The 13680-nt window shown below is 39.7% G+C and overlaps 1 protein-coding gene across 3 annotated transcripts in view; it reads right to left on the reverse strand.

Annotated features, from left to right (window-relative positions):
- Window positions 1–13680, reverse strand: part of LOC101655916 (muscular LMNA interacting protein) — a 299439-nt gene that overhangs the window by 161872 nt on the left and 123887 nt on the right. For all 3 annotated transcript variants that reach the window (XM_045294875.1, XM_045294876.1, XM_045294877.1), the window contains one exon: window positions 8703–9095. In XM_045294875.1, coding sequence (XP_045150810.1) covers window positions 8703–9095 — 393 coding nt within the window. The remainder of the gene's footprint in view (window positions 1–8702; window positions 9096–13680) is intronic.

Genomic DNA, 13680 nt, shown 5'->3' on the forward strand with positions numbered 1-13680 from the left:
GTGCCTAGACTACACTCCTGTTGACAGTGGGAGATAACAAATGGGATTTTTATCGTTCTCCTAATTTGCAGTAATCTGTAACGCAGCCATAGAAACAAATACACTTCTCATTGGCTTAACAGTTTAACCCCAACTCCTGCATAGAAACTGTCATTACCAAGGTCTACAATCAATTATTTTTCCTAAACCTGACAAGCATGTCTCTCCCTCTTTTTCAAGGAATTTTATTTGTAGTCTCCAATCATCATCCACTCTTAGTTTAATTTCTTCCCATCAGAAATATGGGTCCTTTGCATAACCTTGTGTGAGCTTCCTTCCTTATACCACCTTCTCTTTATCTTGGTAGGTCTTGCCTATTCTCCCTGTCTGGAATGCCTAGCCACACCATTGGTCTGACTCAGTGGTTCTCAACCTTTCTAATGCTGCACCCTTTAATACAGTTCCTCATGTTGTGGTGAACCCCCAACCATAAAATTATTTTCGTTGCTACTTCATAACTGTAATTTTGCTACTGTTATGAATCAGGTGACCCTGTGAAAGGGTTGTTCAACCCCCAAAGGGGTCGCATACCCCAGGTTAAGAACCACTAGACTCTGACTGGAAGATGAGCTCATCTCTCAAGTTTTGTCTCTTACAACAAGACCTCTGTGAACTATTCCTGAAGGGCCAGGAAGAGTTGGGTGTCCTACCCCCTGAAATGTGCCTTCAACATATTGCTTTTCGTTATAATGGTTTGCAGGTACTTCTGACTTTCAAGTTCCTTAAGGAAGGTCTATTTTTCAGGCTTTCTGCGCTCATAAACAGGTACAGTCTCAGAAACACACAGGGATATTTCTAACCTGTTCTATTGGGTCACTATGAGTCAGCATCAACTCGATGGCACTGAGTCTGAGTTTGAGTTTGTTTGTCATGTTATTAATTGTCGTCAAATTGATTTTTGACCCATTGGGACCCCATGTGACAGAGTAGAACTTCTCCAAAAGGTTTTCTAATCTGTAATCTTTAGGGGAACAGATTGCAAGTCTCTCTCCCACGGACCCATTGGGTAGGTTGAATTGTCAATCTTCTGGTGGCAGCAGAGTGCTGGCACTTCACCGTGTCTAATGCCTAGCATATCTCCTGTGTACAGGAATGAAGAAAATAAGTGTCTCATATGTGCAGGGACAGAAGGATACAGGCAGCAGGAATATAGGGCTTCATTGCTGCCTTTGGCCTCTTCCCTCCGATTCTGCTCTAGACGCTGGGTAATGACTAAGGAGGGGGACATGGAAAAAGCTACCTCTGCCATCTGACTTGGCAATACCACACCAACCAGAGAAAAAACACGAGTTCTGAAATTAAGAATTCAGGAGGCCATTTTCTTAAAAGGCTGCACAATCCTTCAGCTGGAATTGTCAAAGCAATTGGATTTTCCATAAATGTACTTCTTTTGTGCCTCAGGCTAATAGTACAAATGAACTCCCCCAGAGGAAACCACAAGCCATCAGTCAGGAGTGCAGGGATTCCGTCCACCTCTGAGCAGAGACTGGGGCCTCTGCTGATTCAGAAAATGCTCCTACGAATAAGAAGCTTTGCTTACTGTGAAAGGTGACAAGGATGATGAAGCAATCAACCCAGCCCAAGCCTGAGGGGAAATGGAAAGGTGACCGTGAGAGAATCACTAGAAACCAGTGTTTTTAAAAGCAACGCCATTAGGAAGAGACTGTGTATATCAATGAAAAGAGTGAAGGCATCTAATATTTAATCCTCCACAACAGCTCAAGGCAGTTATATGATTAAAGGTCTGATGTGGAGCCTGAATTAATCTTCGAATCACCTCTCCTTTTGGACAGCCACACTCTCTTTGTGTGTTTCTTGCTGTCAGAACCCAGGTGCCTCTGCTCTGCTGACAAGAAGTCATCCAGTTGATGGTCATGTTCAAAATCCGTCCTGACATCTTAATATAAGGAGTCCCTGGGTATAGCAAGTTAATGGGCTTGACTGCTAGGCATAAATTGGAGGTCTGCAGTTACCTCGGGGTAGCTGAAAAGAAAGTTCTGGAGGTCAATTTCCCAGAAAATCAGCTCTTACGAGCCCAGTTCTGCTCTGAGACACAAGGCCTTACCAAGAGTCTATTTGAGTCGATGGGAGCTGGTTATCTTGACATAATCATATTATATTTCACGAGCTAGTTGTGACATTTCAACCGAGACAGAGCAGCAGTTAGCAAGCCCAAATGTCCCAGCTTTCATTCAATCTTCAATGTCAAACCATGAGTGATTGGCTATAATAAACAAATTATACAGCAGAACCACGACACAAGAAGGAGACCTAAGCTCTCTTCCTTAGGCTACGATCATGTCCTCTCAAGTGTGGATCCTGTTAAGAGAGCTCAAATAATAATTGTGGCTCTCTACTGATAGCATAGGTGTATTACGGAATAAACTTGTAAAGGGAAGATTATTTATTCAATTTTCCATTCATTATATGTCATTTTCTGAGGACCTACACTGTTTGAGGCATATTGTTTAGTGACAAAACATACAAACAAACGAACCAATGCTTTGCTGTTAAGTGAAATTCTGAATCACAGGGACCCTAGAAGCAGAAGTAGAACTATATCACAGGGTTTCCAAGCCTTTAAATCTTTATAAAAACAGACGGTCACATCTTCTTACTGCAAACAGTCTTTTGGTTGGAAGCGGAATTCTTAACCACTGCACCAACAGGGCTTCTCTGTGTCCGGTGAAGTGGACAAGAGGGACAGAAAAACATTTTTGTTTTTATCATTAAGAAGCTCCCAAATCCAGTGGCAGGAAGAGAGGTTCATAAGAAGCTACTGTGATTTAATATAGCAGTGTGATAAGATATTTAATCACCAAGTTGAGACCTGGGGACATAAGAAATATTTATATCAATCTCTATATCCTCACACAAATATCTATGTTTATATACAATATCTATATACAATACCTATATAGACATAGCTACCTATATCTATATATAATAGATATAGCTACCTATATCTATATATATAATATCTATATCTATATACTATATATGTGTATAATATCTATATCCTCATACAAATAATGTACTGTAATCTATTTTTCCTATAGATATAGCTACATATATCTATATATACAATATCTATATCTATATACAATATCTATATATACAATATCTATGTCCTTATACAAATAATGTGCTGTAATCTATTTTTCCATGTATATTTTGAAACCTAGGTACTCAATCTAAGAAGCTTTGGAGGCACACTGTTTAAACACATAGATGCTAACTGAAATAATGGTAGTTCAAACCTACCAACTGCTCTGCAGGAAATTAGCAGTCTGTTTACATAAAGATTATAGCCTAGGAAACCCTTATGGGACATGTACTTAATATATCTATGTGCAAGTATCCAAATTGTTCAAGATATAATGTAAACTTCTCATTTATTCGATCCTAGACAATGCTTCTGACCTCAACCCCCCTGATTTCATATTCAAGCTATATTTGAATAAATGCATAAAACCTATTCTTCCCTACGTTTCTTCTTCTGTGCCCCAAACATGTTGCTATCTGAAACATACCAAATACGCTGTATACTTGCTATTCTAAAGTAATCATTTGTTGACAGTCTACCATGGACCATATACTGATCTAGGCATTCTAAATATACCAGGAAATTTCAAAGCGTTTGTGGGAAAATGCAACCAAAAGATAATGGACACAGACCAGGGATATGAACAGCCTTGCTATCAAGTAGACTACAGTGGGTTTGTGGTTTGTTTGTTTGTTTCTGTATTTTTGTTTTCTATTTTATTTGTATATGAAATCCAGGATGAGTAGAGCTATAGAGATAGTGACTGCCTTGATGGTTTCTTGGGAGGGATAGAGGGGAAGGGGTTTTTTGTTTTGTTTTCTTTACTTTCTAGGCCTGAAATTTTATTGAGAACACGGCAGACGGATCATTACTCTTCCTTGTACTAGCAATGCACCTAGATAAGGAGGGGACAGAACACACAGCCTCCAGCCAGCTAATGACAATGGGGACAAGAAAGAAGTAAATGTTCTAAAATTTATTGTGGACATGAGTGTACAACTCTCTCTAATATGAATGAACTGTGTAATTATTTGATATGTGAAGTATATGCCCAAAATATTGTTTAAAAAAAAAGATCATGGAATTTTTCCATGAACTTCTTTCAGCTCCCTCATATTGTCTCACTTAATTGTCACACACAGGAACCTTGATATCATCACTTCATTTTACAGTTGAGGAAATCAAGGCATGTGATTTTAAGCAATTTATCCAGAGCAGCGTGATTTGAATTGTTTTGTTCTTCTCTGGCTTGTATTCTACATCTTGTTCTCCATTCTTTCCTCCACCCCCATTGCTCCAACTTACAAGGAAATATTCCCAGTCTCCATCTCCCTCCTCTGTTCCAGATGGCTTAGCCCAACATCTTTGTGGATACCACCATGTGGTATCATTAAGGTATCTCAAACTCAATTTCAGATTTCTTTTTTCTCCCTATCCCTTCCCAAGGATATTATTCTGTAAATTCTATCCTATTATTCTATCTTCAATTAATGATATCCAACCTCCTTAGTTGAACGAACAATTGAAATGTCTTTAGGTGCAGGAAGAAGGACACAGAGCAGAAGCTAGGGTGTCATCACTGCCTTCAGCATCTCCCCCTCTAATTATGTCGATGCTGGGTAATGAGTAAGAAAGGGGCAGAGTGGGAAACACGAGCTCTGACATCCCACATAACGTCAGTGAACAAGTCTCATAAATTCTACTCGTTCAGCATCTTTATTCCCATTGGCATTTCCTTAGCACCGGCTTTTGTCATACATCCTCCAGACAAATCACTGCCAGTGTGTGTATAGTTTATTACTTCCCTCTCAGCTCTCGTCCTATAACAGGGGTGGGAAAAATCCTTCGACTTTTATGTCAACATTCAAGGACAAGGAGCACTTGACTCCATGGAGTATTTCATGTGTCTTTTTGGTTTATGATTTAGACTTTAAAGTGTTTAAAGATAGCTTAAACATAATGTGTTTTTACTTGAACATACTACTTGTCTTGGGGCTATAGATACATTCAGTCCAATACGGAAAAATAAATATAATTTTTTTTTAAATTTAAGAAAAGTGAATGAAACAAGGAATCTGTCTTTAAACAGTTTATAATCTGCTTGGGTGGCTGAAGCATTTATTTAAACAGTGGTAGTCCTGGCTAGAACAGGAAAATGATTACAAAGGTGGTACAGAAAAGACTGTCAAAATCATGTAGACAGACAGTTGGCTTTCACCTGAGGAAACCAAGGGGGGCTTTCTGCAGGAATCCCTCTCTGAGCTGGACTTCCACAGATGAGCTGGATGCGAACTTTTGAACATTTATTTCTTGCACATCTTTTTTGAAACCCGAACTATTGCAAAACACTGACTTAAGAGCGAGGGGATCAAAAATGAACAAGACACATCCTTGCCTTTTAGTTGTCCTCGGTCTAATGAAAAACAAAAATAAAATAAATTATTACAATTTATTTGTTGAAGGGGGCCATAAATGTTATTTTCTCTCTTTTCCTAACCTTTATGAAAATCTCCACTACAACCTCGGTTCATGCAACAAAGGGTTAAAAATAGCGCGAGAAAGTAATAAAGATGGAAGAAGAGCAGAAATGCATCACTGAAGGGGGCGTGTTCAGGAAAAGCAGTCTTTGAGTGGACCTGTAAGCACGGAGTAGTCACAGTCAAAATAGAAATAGTGGTAGGCAAGGAAGGAATTACTCAAGACAGAGTACTCCAGAGCTCAGGGACTGAGAGATAGGAAATTCATACTTTAGTGATAGTGTAGGATGCTGAAGAAGAGAGGAACAGGATGAAGATTTAAAATAGAAGTGTTGCCTGGCTATCAGAAGGATGAAAGCCAGATTAAGCACTGCAGTCAGTACCAGCAGCAGCTCGACAGAGAAAAGACCTAGCAGCATACTACCCAAGAATGAAAGCCTGGGAAACCTTGCGGAACAGTTCCACGTGGCTGCAAAGTATTGATTTCTATGAACTAAAAGTGACTCGGCAACATACAACTAACTCATCCTCAAAGGGGGGTGTGTAGGAGAAGGGGGTTCTTGAGGGAACACAACACACATGGTGCCAGTACAAATAGAGCATGGGGCTGCGACTGAAGGTCATAGACATAAAGATGGAATGGCAAAATGCCTATTCTACCACGTTCCATATATCAAAGGAGCAGCCAAAGTTTAACCTACTGTTAAAATGGTTTCAAAGCTCTTCGGCGGTACTTGCAAAGACCTGGTTGAGGAGATTCTAAACAGGGCATCTCAGTACCAACTCCTGCTTCTTGGCATAGAGGGTGAGCCGCACATCCGCTTTTGTTGTTTGGTGCCATCAAATCAGTTCCGACTCAGAGCAATACCCTAAGTTCAACAGGACGAAACACTGCCTGGTCCTGCGGCCCCCTCCCAAATGTTCCTGTGTTTGAGGCCACTGCGGAAACCACTGTCAATCCATCCATCTTGCTGAGGGCTCTCCTCGTTTAGACCCTCCCTCTACTTCACCAAGCAAGATAGCCTCCTCCAAGCACTGCTCTCTCCTCACAATGTGTCCAAAGTACGTGAGAAGATGCCTTGACTTATTTACCTACATACTCGCCAAACCAGCCTCGATATTTCTGTCATTCTAACTTTACCCCTAGGAATGTCCATCTTTCATTTTTATTAGGTCAAATAGTTAGCCAGTAACATAATCTTCCTGTTTCTTTGCCATCTACATACTTCCCTTTCCCTACTCTTTTTATTCTGCCACCAAGATGTGACTCTTCCAACCTAGAAGGCACTGTTAAAGCTTGCTGCTAAATTTTGAGATAGAATCTTTTTTCTCCTCATTTAATGGAGGCTAGTTTTACCCAGGTAGTTTTCAAGACCATAAGGAAACATGTGTTTTCCTCAAGAAACATATGAAAAAATCATTTTTCATGTACACTCCTATTTCCTAGTTTACCCTTTGGCTACTCTTGGACTAGTTTAAAATTAATGTATCCTCACCTGGACTCCAATTTATGCCTTCTCATTCAGTCCTGGTCATGTTTGAAATGTGCTTCTTGATGTGCCAAGATCACCAAGAATTCTCCCATGAATAAAAAAACTCCCATTATCAATCTTTTCCAAGAAACTCCCATTATCAATCTTCTCTAAGAATTATTAAAAGATAAGAGGTCTGGACAGGCTGGTGTGATTCTTCCATGTGGGTTTTGTTGTTTCTCAGCTAGATGGCTGCTTGTTTATCTGCAGGCCTTTAAGACCCCAGATGCTATATCTTTTGATAGACGGGCACCATCAGCCTTCTTCACCACATTTGCTTGTGCACCCATTATCCTCAGTGATCATGCCAGGAAAGTGAGCATCTCAGACTGCCGAATTGTTAGAACAAAGTGTTATTGTGTTGAGGGAGTACTTGAGTAGGGGCCCACTGTCCATCTGTGTCTTTAATACTAAACCTATAAATAGAAGCACACCAGCCTGTCCCTACACAATCGCTGAAGACAAAGCAGGTGCATAAGCAAATGTGGTGAAGAAAGCTGATGATGCCCGGCTATCAAAAGATATAGAGTCTGGGGTCTTATAGGCTTGAAGATAAACAAGTGGCCATCTAACTGAGAAACAACAAAACCTACATGGAAGAAGCACACCAGCCTGTGAGATCACGAGGCATTAAAGGTATCAGGTATCAGGCATCAAAGACCAAAATAATCATAGCATTGTGAATGAGGGGGTGTGCCGAGTGGGGACCCAGGACCCATCTGTGGGAAATTGGACATCCCCTTGCAGAAGAGTCATGGGGAGGAGATGAGCCAGTCAGGGTACAGTGTAGCAATGATGAAATATACAATTTTCCTCTAGTTCTTGAATGCTTCCTCCCCACCAATATCATGATCCCAATTCTACCTTACAAATCTAGCTGGACCAGAGGATGTACACTGATACAGATAGGAACTTGAAACACAGAGAATCCAGGACAGATGAACCCCACAGGACCAGTGGTGAGAGTGGTGATACTGGGAGGGTGGAGGGAAGGTGGGGGAGAAAGGAGTAACCAATTACAAGGATCTACATATAACCTCCTCCCTGGGGGACAGTGCATAAGTGGGTGAAGGGCGACGTTGGACGGTGTAAGATATGACAAACTAATAATAATTTATAAATCATCAAGGGTCGTGGGGGAGGGGAGAGTGGGGAGGGATGAGGAACTGATACTAAGGGCTCAAGTAGAAAGCAAATGTTTTGAGAATGATGAGGGAAACAAATGTACAAAAGTGCTTGACACAATGGATGTACATGTGGATTGTAATAAGAGTTGGACAAGCCCCCAATAAAATGATTTAACTATTAAAAAAAAAGATAAGAGGTCAAATTCACCCAAATCCACTCCAGCTAAATCTGTGGCATTTTCTCTTCAGCCAATTCACAAGATACAGGTATGATCTTTTTATATTATTTATGAATATGCCTACACAGAGATGATTTGTGTTCCCGGGGGAAGGGAGGAGGTTGTTTTGTTTTGTTTGTTTTTTAGTTTTTCTCTGAGAGTATAGTATGCCTTAAACAAAAAGGCCTTTGGTAAACACCCCAGAACAAATGGTATGTGAGCAATTAATTTTGTTTTTCATATAACATGAAGTCAAAACCTACCTGCCCATGCTTTTGCTGAGGGGCTAATCCATGAGGCGTTTCAGAAAGTGAGGAGGTCTGGAGATTCGGCCCCCGGGTTTTCGGACGCACCACATCAGAGACAAGACCGGAAGAGATGGCCAGAGACTTGGGTCGGACAGCTCCAGAACCCTTCTGCACTGGGGAGCCTTGGTCACCTCTTCTGCTTGGGCCTTCATCCTCCCCTTCAGAGTCCACAATAAAGACATACTCAGCTTTGAAGAGGTCACTTTGCTGCATTCCTTGAGATTTGTTTCCTTTAAGTGCTCTTCCTTTTGAAAGCTTTCCTCTGCTTTCTAGAGGATAAGTAAATGTCCCTTCAACTGTTTGCTGTTGCCTTCCGGTATTGAAGGTCAGGTAGTCATTGGAATTGGGCTGCAAGTGATGGAGAGAGAAAGAGAGAGAGAAGCATTAGTATATGCTCCTTTTTTGCAGGTACACTGAAAAGATATACCTGATGATAATCTCCAAGAACAAGAGTTTTTAAAACAATATTGAAGACATAACTTTGGCCTTAAAGAACTTGGATTGTTTTTAATCACTAACTTTTGCTAAACTACATATCTGGCCTGGTCCAAGCCTAGCAACTTAGGGCTCAGAATCATTGTCAACAAGCCATCTAACTATCTCCAGAAAAACCAAGATATTTTTATATATTTTATTTTTTTAATTTAAACAGTCATATTTTCTATGAAGTCATGGCTTGAAGGAACTAATTTTATGAAACAAATTCAAATACACCACAGATTCAGCTTATGGGCTAGGAACCTCAATATCCTGTGTAAACCAACAGAGAAAGGAAATACCATTGAAAAAGTTTCCAATAATATAAATATCTCTAAATGTTTGAGAGAATAAACAAAACTGGAATAAAATGCACAGTTATCCAAATTACACAATCTAAGCTAATTTGGGAGAACTCATGAATAAAAAAACTGAAAAATGTAGGCACTTTTAGTACCAAGTATTTTTTTGCTATTTAATTCTAATTTGGATTTATAATTCTAAACCTTTTCATCCAATTTTCTATTAACAAGCAGAAAATTTAAAGGCGTTATCCAGCTACCTAAACATCTTTTTTCTAAAATGATAGCAGTAGTGGACATTAGAATTCATTTTTAAAAGCCCAATATCAATCTCCTGGTTTTGATAACTATGATATTGTTTCTATTGTCCTTTTCTCTGTAACTTTTAAAAATCTAAAATGATATCAAAATAAATAGTGAAATAAAACACTAAAAAGTTTCAGCTTAATATCTGCCAATATGTGTGTTAGTGTTGTGTGTGTGTGAAGATAGAGTGTAAATAAATGATTGATAGGCTATAACTAAAATATTGATTCTGTACATTCATGCCACATTTTCCAGCCACTGCTGCTCATTTGGGTGAGATCAAATATAAGCTGCTTATGAGAGTATTCCTCTGTAGTTGGTTATTTTATTTCAGTAAATTACAATTTACAGTATTAAGAAAAACTCAGATTATGTTAAAAATTTCTTTCAATGTTAAAAATTTCAGCAACTGGCTGAAGTTCTAGAAATCTCAACAACCTATCACTTAGGTAGGGGTGGCTAGTTCCATTTCAATGTTCAAATTTTTATTCATTTATGAAATGTATACTTGTTGAGTGCCTAGGTACCTTCCTCTCTAGGAAGCTCTGCTTGTTGTTAGTTCTTGGAAGGGGTAACACCTGACAAAAGCCAGTAGAATTCTTGAACTATGGTTGGCCATAGTATTCAATAATATTGAAAGGACCGTGGACTGCCAAAAGAGCAAGAAAATCCATCTTGAAGAAGTATACCCAAAGAGCGCCTTAGGAGCAAAGATGTCAAGACATAGCTCTCTTACTTTGGACATGTTGCCTAGAGAGAGCTGTCCTGGGAAACGGACATCATGCTTGCGAAAGGATAGGATCAGTGAAACACAGTAGTGGCAACAGTGGACCCAAACATAATCATTGTGAGGATGGCTCAGGACTGGGCAGTGTTTCCTTCTGTTGTAGACAAGGTTGCTATCAGTCAAAAACAATCTTCAGGGCACCTAACAACAAAAACAACATTGTCCTTCTCTGGACACCCCAGGGAGTAGCCTGAGAGCTATGCTCAAAAGGTGCACCCTGATGGTGGATGCTCACTTCTTGGTGAAAGTTCCTAACATCCCTCTGCCTTTGGCTAAGAATTGTCACCTCTACCCAAGTAGAGGGGACAGTCCCACTCTTAAGTTCTATATTCACATTAACAATGCAAAGTTATCTATCCCGGATAAATGTACATTATGTTTTAATCTGATTGTCTGTGCTACATAAATATGTTTTATCTGATTCACCTGTAAATGGAAAGAGTTGTCAAATAATGTTTATTGGCAAATACCCATTTAATTCCGTTAACAGTATTCTTATTCTTACCTTTACCATGGCATCCTAATTATGGTGAAATTATTTTCTTTATATGACTTTTTGCCTTAGTTCTTGGGAAATTCAACTTGAGAGAAATTTTCCATATATCCTGATTTCTACCTCCATGAGCTCTTTTGGGGGTGGGGGATGGGGACAGGGGTACAGATTACTTAATATTTCCTGAGTGAGCTGTAAGTAATTTGATTTTAATATTTTTTGTCCAGCCTTGGACAACAGTCTGCCATGTATTTAGTGTGCACTTCAAGGCATTGGTTAATAAGCCACACAAATGCTGTGGCCATAGCTATGCATAGTTCACCATGCAAATAAAACATCCATGGGCTACCAAGAGCGGATTGCTTAGATTGTGGCACTTACAAGAAGGGCCATGACTTGAAATTGGCCACCCCAAAACTCAAACTCACTACCATCACCTTGATGCCACCACATGGTGACCCTCTGGACAGGGTGAAGCTTCCCTGGTGGGTTTCCAAGACTGTAACTCTTTACAAGAGTAGAAGGTCTCATCTTTCTCCAAAGGATTGGCTAATGGTTTCTAACTGCAGAGATTTTGGTTAGCAGCCCAGCATGTAATTAGTACACCACCAGATCTCCTTGAAACTGAAGAAGAAGCAAACCCCACTGGGGCTTTTGGAGACATAAGAAAGAAGGGTGAGGAATAGTAAGAAGAAGTAGAAGAAATAAAGCAGAGAGAGAACCCAGGTAAGGAACTTCCTAACAGAGGTGGGACACAGGTGAAAGGCCATCACACTGATGATAGCTATAGGAACCAACGGGGCCCTGCATTCGAGTTGGTGAGGAAGGGCCGCAGAGTTAGAGGAGCTTGTCCCAATGGGGCTGAGAAGGAGCCCTTCCCAGAGAGAGAGAGAGAGATGCCTGAGAAAGTTGTCCTGCACAGAAGAGAGGAGACTTTGCCGTCATGCTTCCTGATCATGATAGTGAGTTGTAGCTGCTTACTTCCTTAATAAACCATTTAACTAAATATAGACTTACTACTTTAAATGTGTTGTGTACCATAAAGTCAATAATGAATCATAGTGTCCCTATAGAACAGAATAGAACTGCCCCATTGGGTTTGTAGGTTTTAACCTTGACAAGGTTAAAAAAGACTTTTCCCTTGGAGCTGTGGGTAGGTTTGAACTGCCAACCTTTTAGTTAGCATTTATCCCTGAATCATTGTACCACCAAACCAAACCCACTCTCATTGACCCACCAATTTGTTCTAGGAACTTAGATGTGAACAAGCGTTCCTTAGGGCTTCCAAATTTGTAATCCTTCATAGGAGCAGACAGCCTCATCCATCTCCAGTGGGGCCGTCAGTGGGTTTGAATGACCACACTTACAGTAGCAGCTCAATACTTAACCCACAACACCACTAACTGTGAAATATGTAAATGAACAAATGGTTATGATAATACCAACTGGTTTTAAAAAGTGGGGGAAATCATTAACCTTTTGAAGATGGGGTTATGAATGTCACATTGCAATTAGCAGATTGCTATCATAGTCTTGATAAACTATGCAGCTTTGAACCAGGGCAGGTTCATTTGTCTACATCCCCACAGAACTTGTACAACCTAAAAAAATAATAATACTACTAAAGAGATACTCTATGCACTGGAGTAGCTTTAGGGAGAAATTTCTTAAGTATATTTTATGTAGTGTTCGAGATTTTTCTGAAATAATTTGGCTTCGTTAGTCATTAGTAGTCATTTTCATAAAGTCGCTTTCAAGATTGCTTTATTTTGGTTGTTCTATATTTTTAATGTCACTCCTAATCCTGCTCTCCTTTTAGATAGGTATAACCAGTATATGTATATAATGGTATAGACTATCTTAACATTTAATATTGTAAGGTTAAGATTTTTTTCATGGAATTGCTTTATCACCATACTTGTAACTTTGTCAAGTTGATGCATCATAATTTCCTAAACCATTCTAGGTTTAGGTCTACCTGCTCCTAGACATTAGGTTGTTTTTATTTTCTCTAAATATTTTATCTTCGTCATGGATTACAACTCAATGAAAATAAAACCAAAGCCTTATAACTGGACCAATAGACGACATCATACAAAACAGAAAAGATTGAAGTTATGAAGGATTTCATCTTGTTGGAATCCACAATCATTGTCCCTGGTAGTTAAGAAAAAAATTGGCAAGTCTGCACAAAACTTCTTTCCTGTGTTTAAGAGCAATGATATAACTTTGAGGACTAAGGTGTGCCTGACCAAAGTCATGGTATTTTCAATAGTCTCATCTGTAGGGGAAAGTTGGACAATGAATAGGGCAGACCACAGAAGAATTGATTCCATTGAATTAGGATGTTGGCAAAGAATATTGAAAGTACTGTGGACTGCTGGATAAACAAATATATCTGCCTTGGAAAAATTACAGCCAGGATGTTTCTTAAAAGCTTGGATGGCTAGACTTTGACTCCAGGACGTTGGCCAATCTATCAGGAAAGACCCGAGCCTGGGAAAGGACGCCAGGCTTGGTAAAGTGAAGGGTCAGTGAAAGAGAGGAAGGCCTGCACAGGATGGGTCG

This window comes from Echinops telfairi, unplaced genomic scaffold (assembly GCF_000313985.2).
Source record: "Echinops telfairi isolate 266 unplaced genomic scaffold, ASM31398v2 ScPeMD7_3533;HRSCAF=4204_1, whole genome shotgun sequence".
Classification (NCBI taxonomy): domain Eukaryota; kingdom Metazoa; phylum Chordata; class Mammalia; order Afrosoricida; family Tenrecidae; genus Echinops; species Echinops telfairi.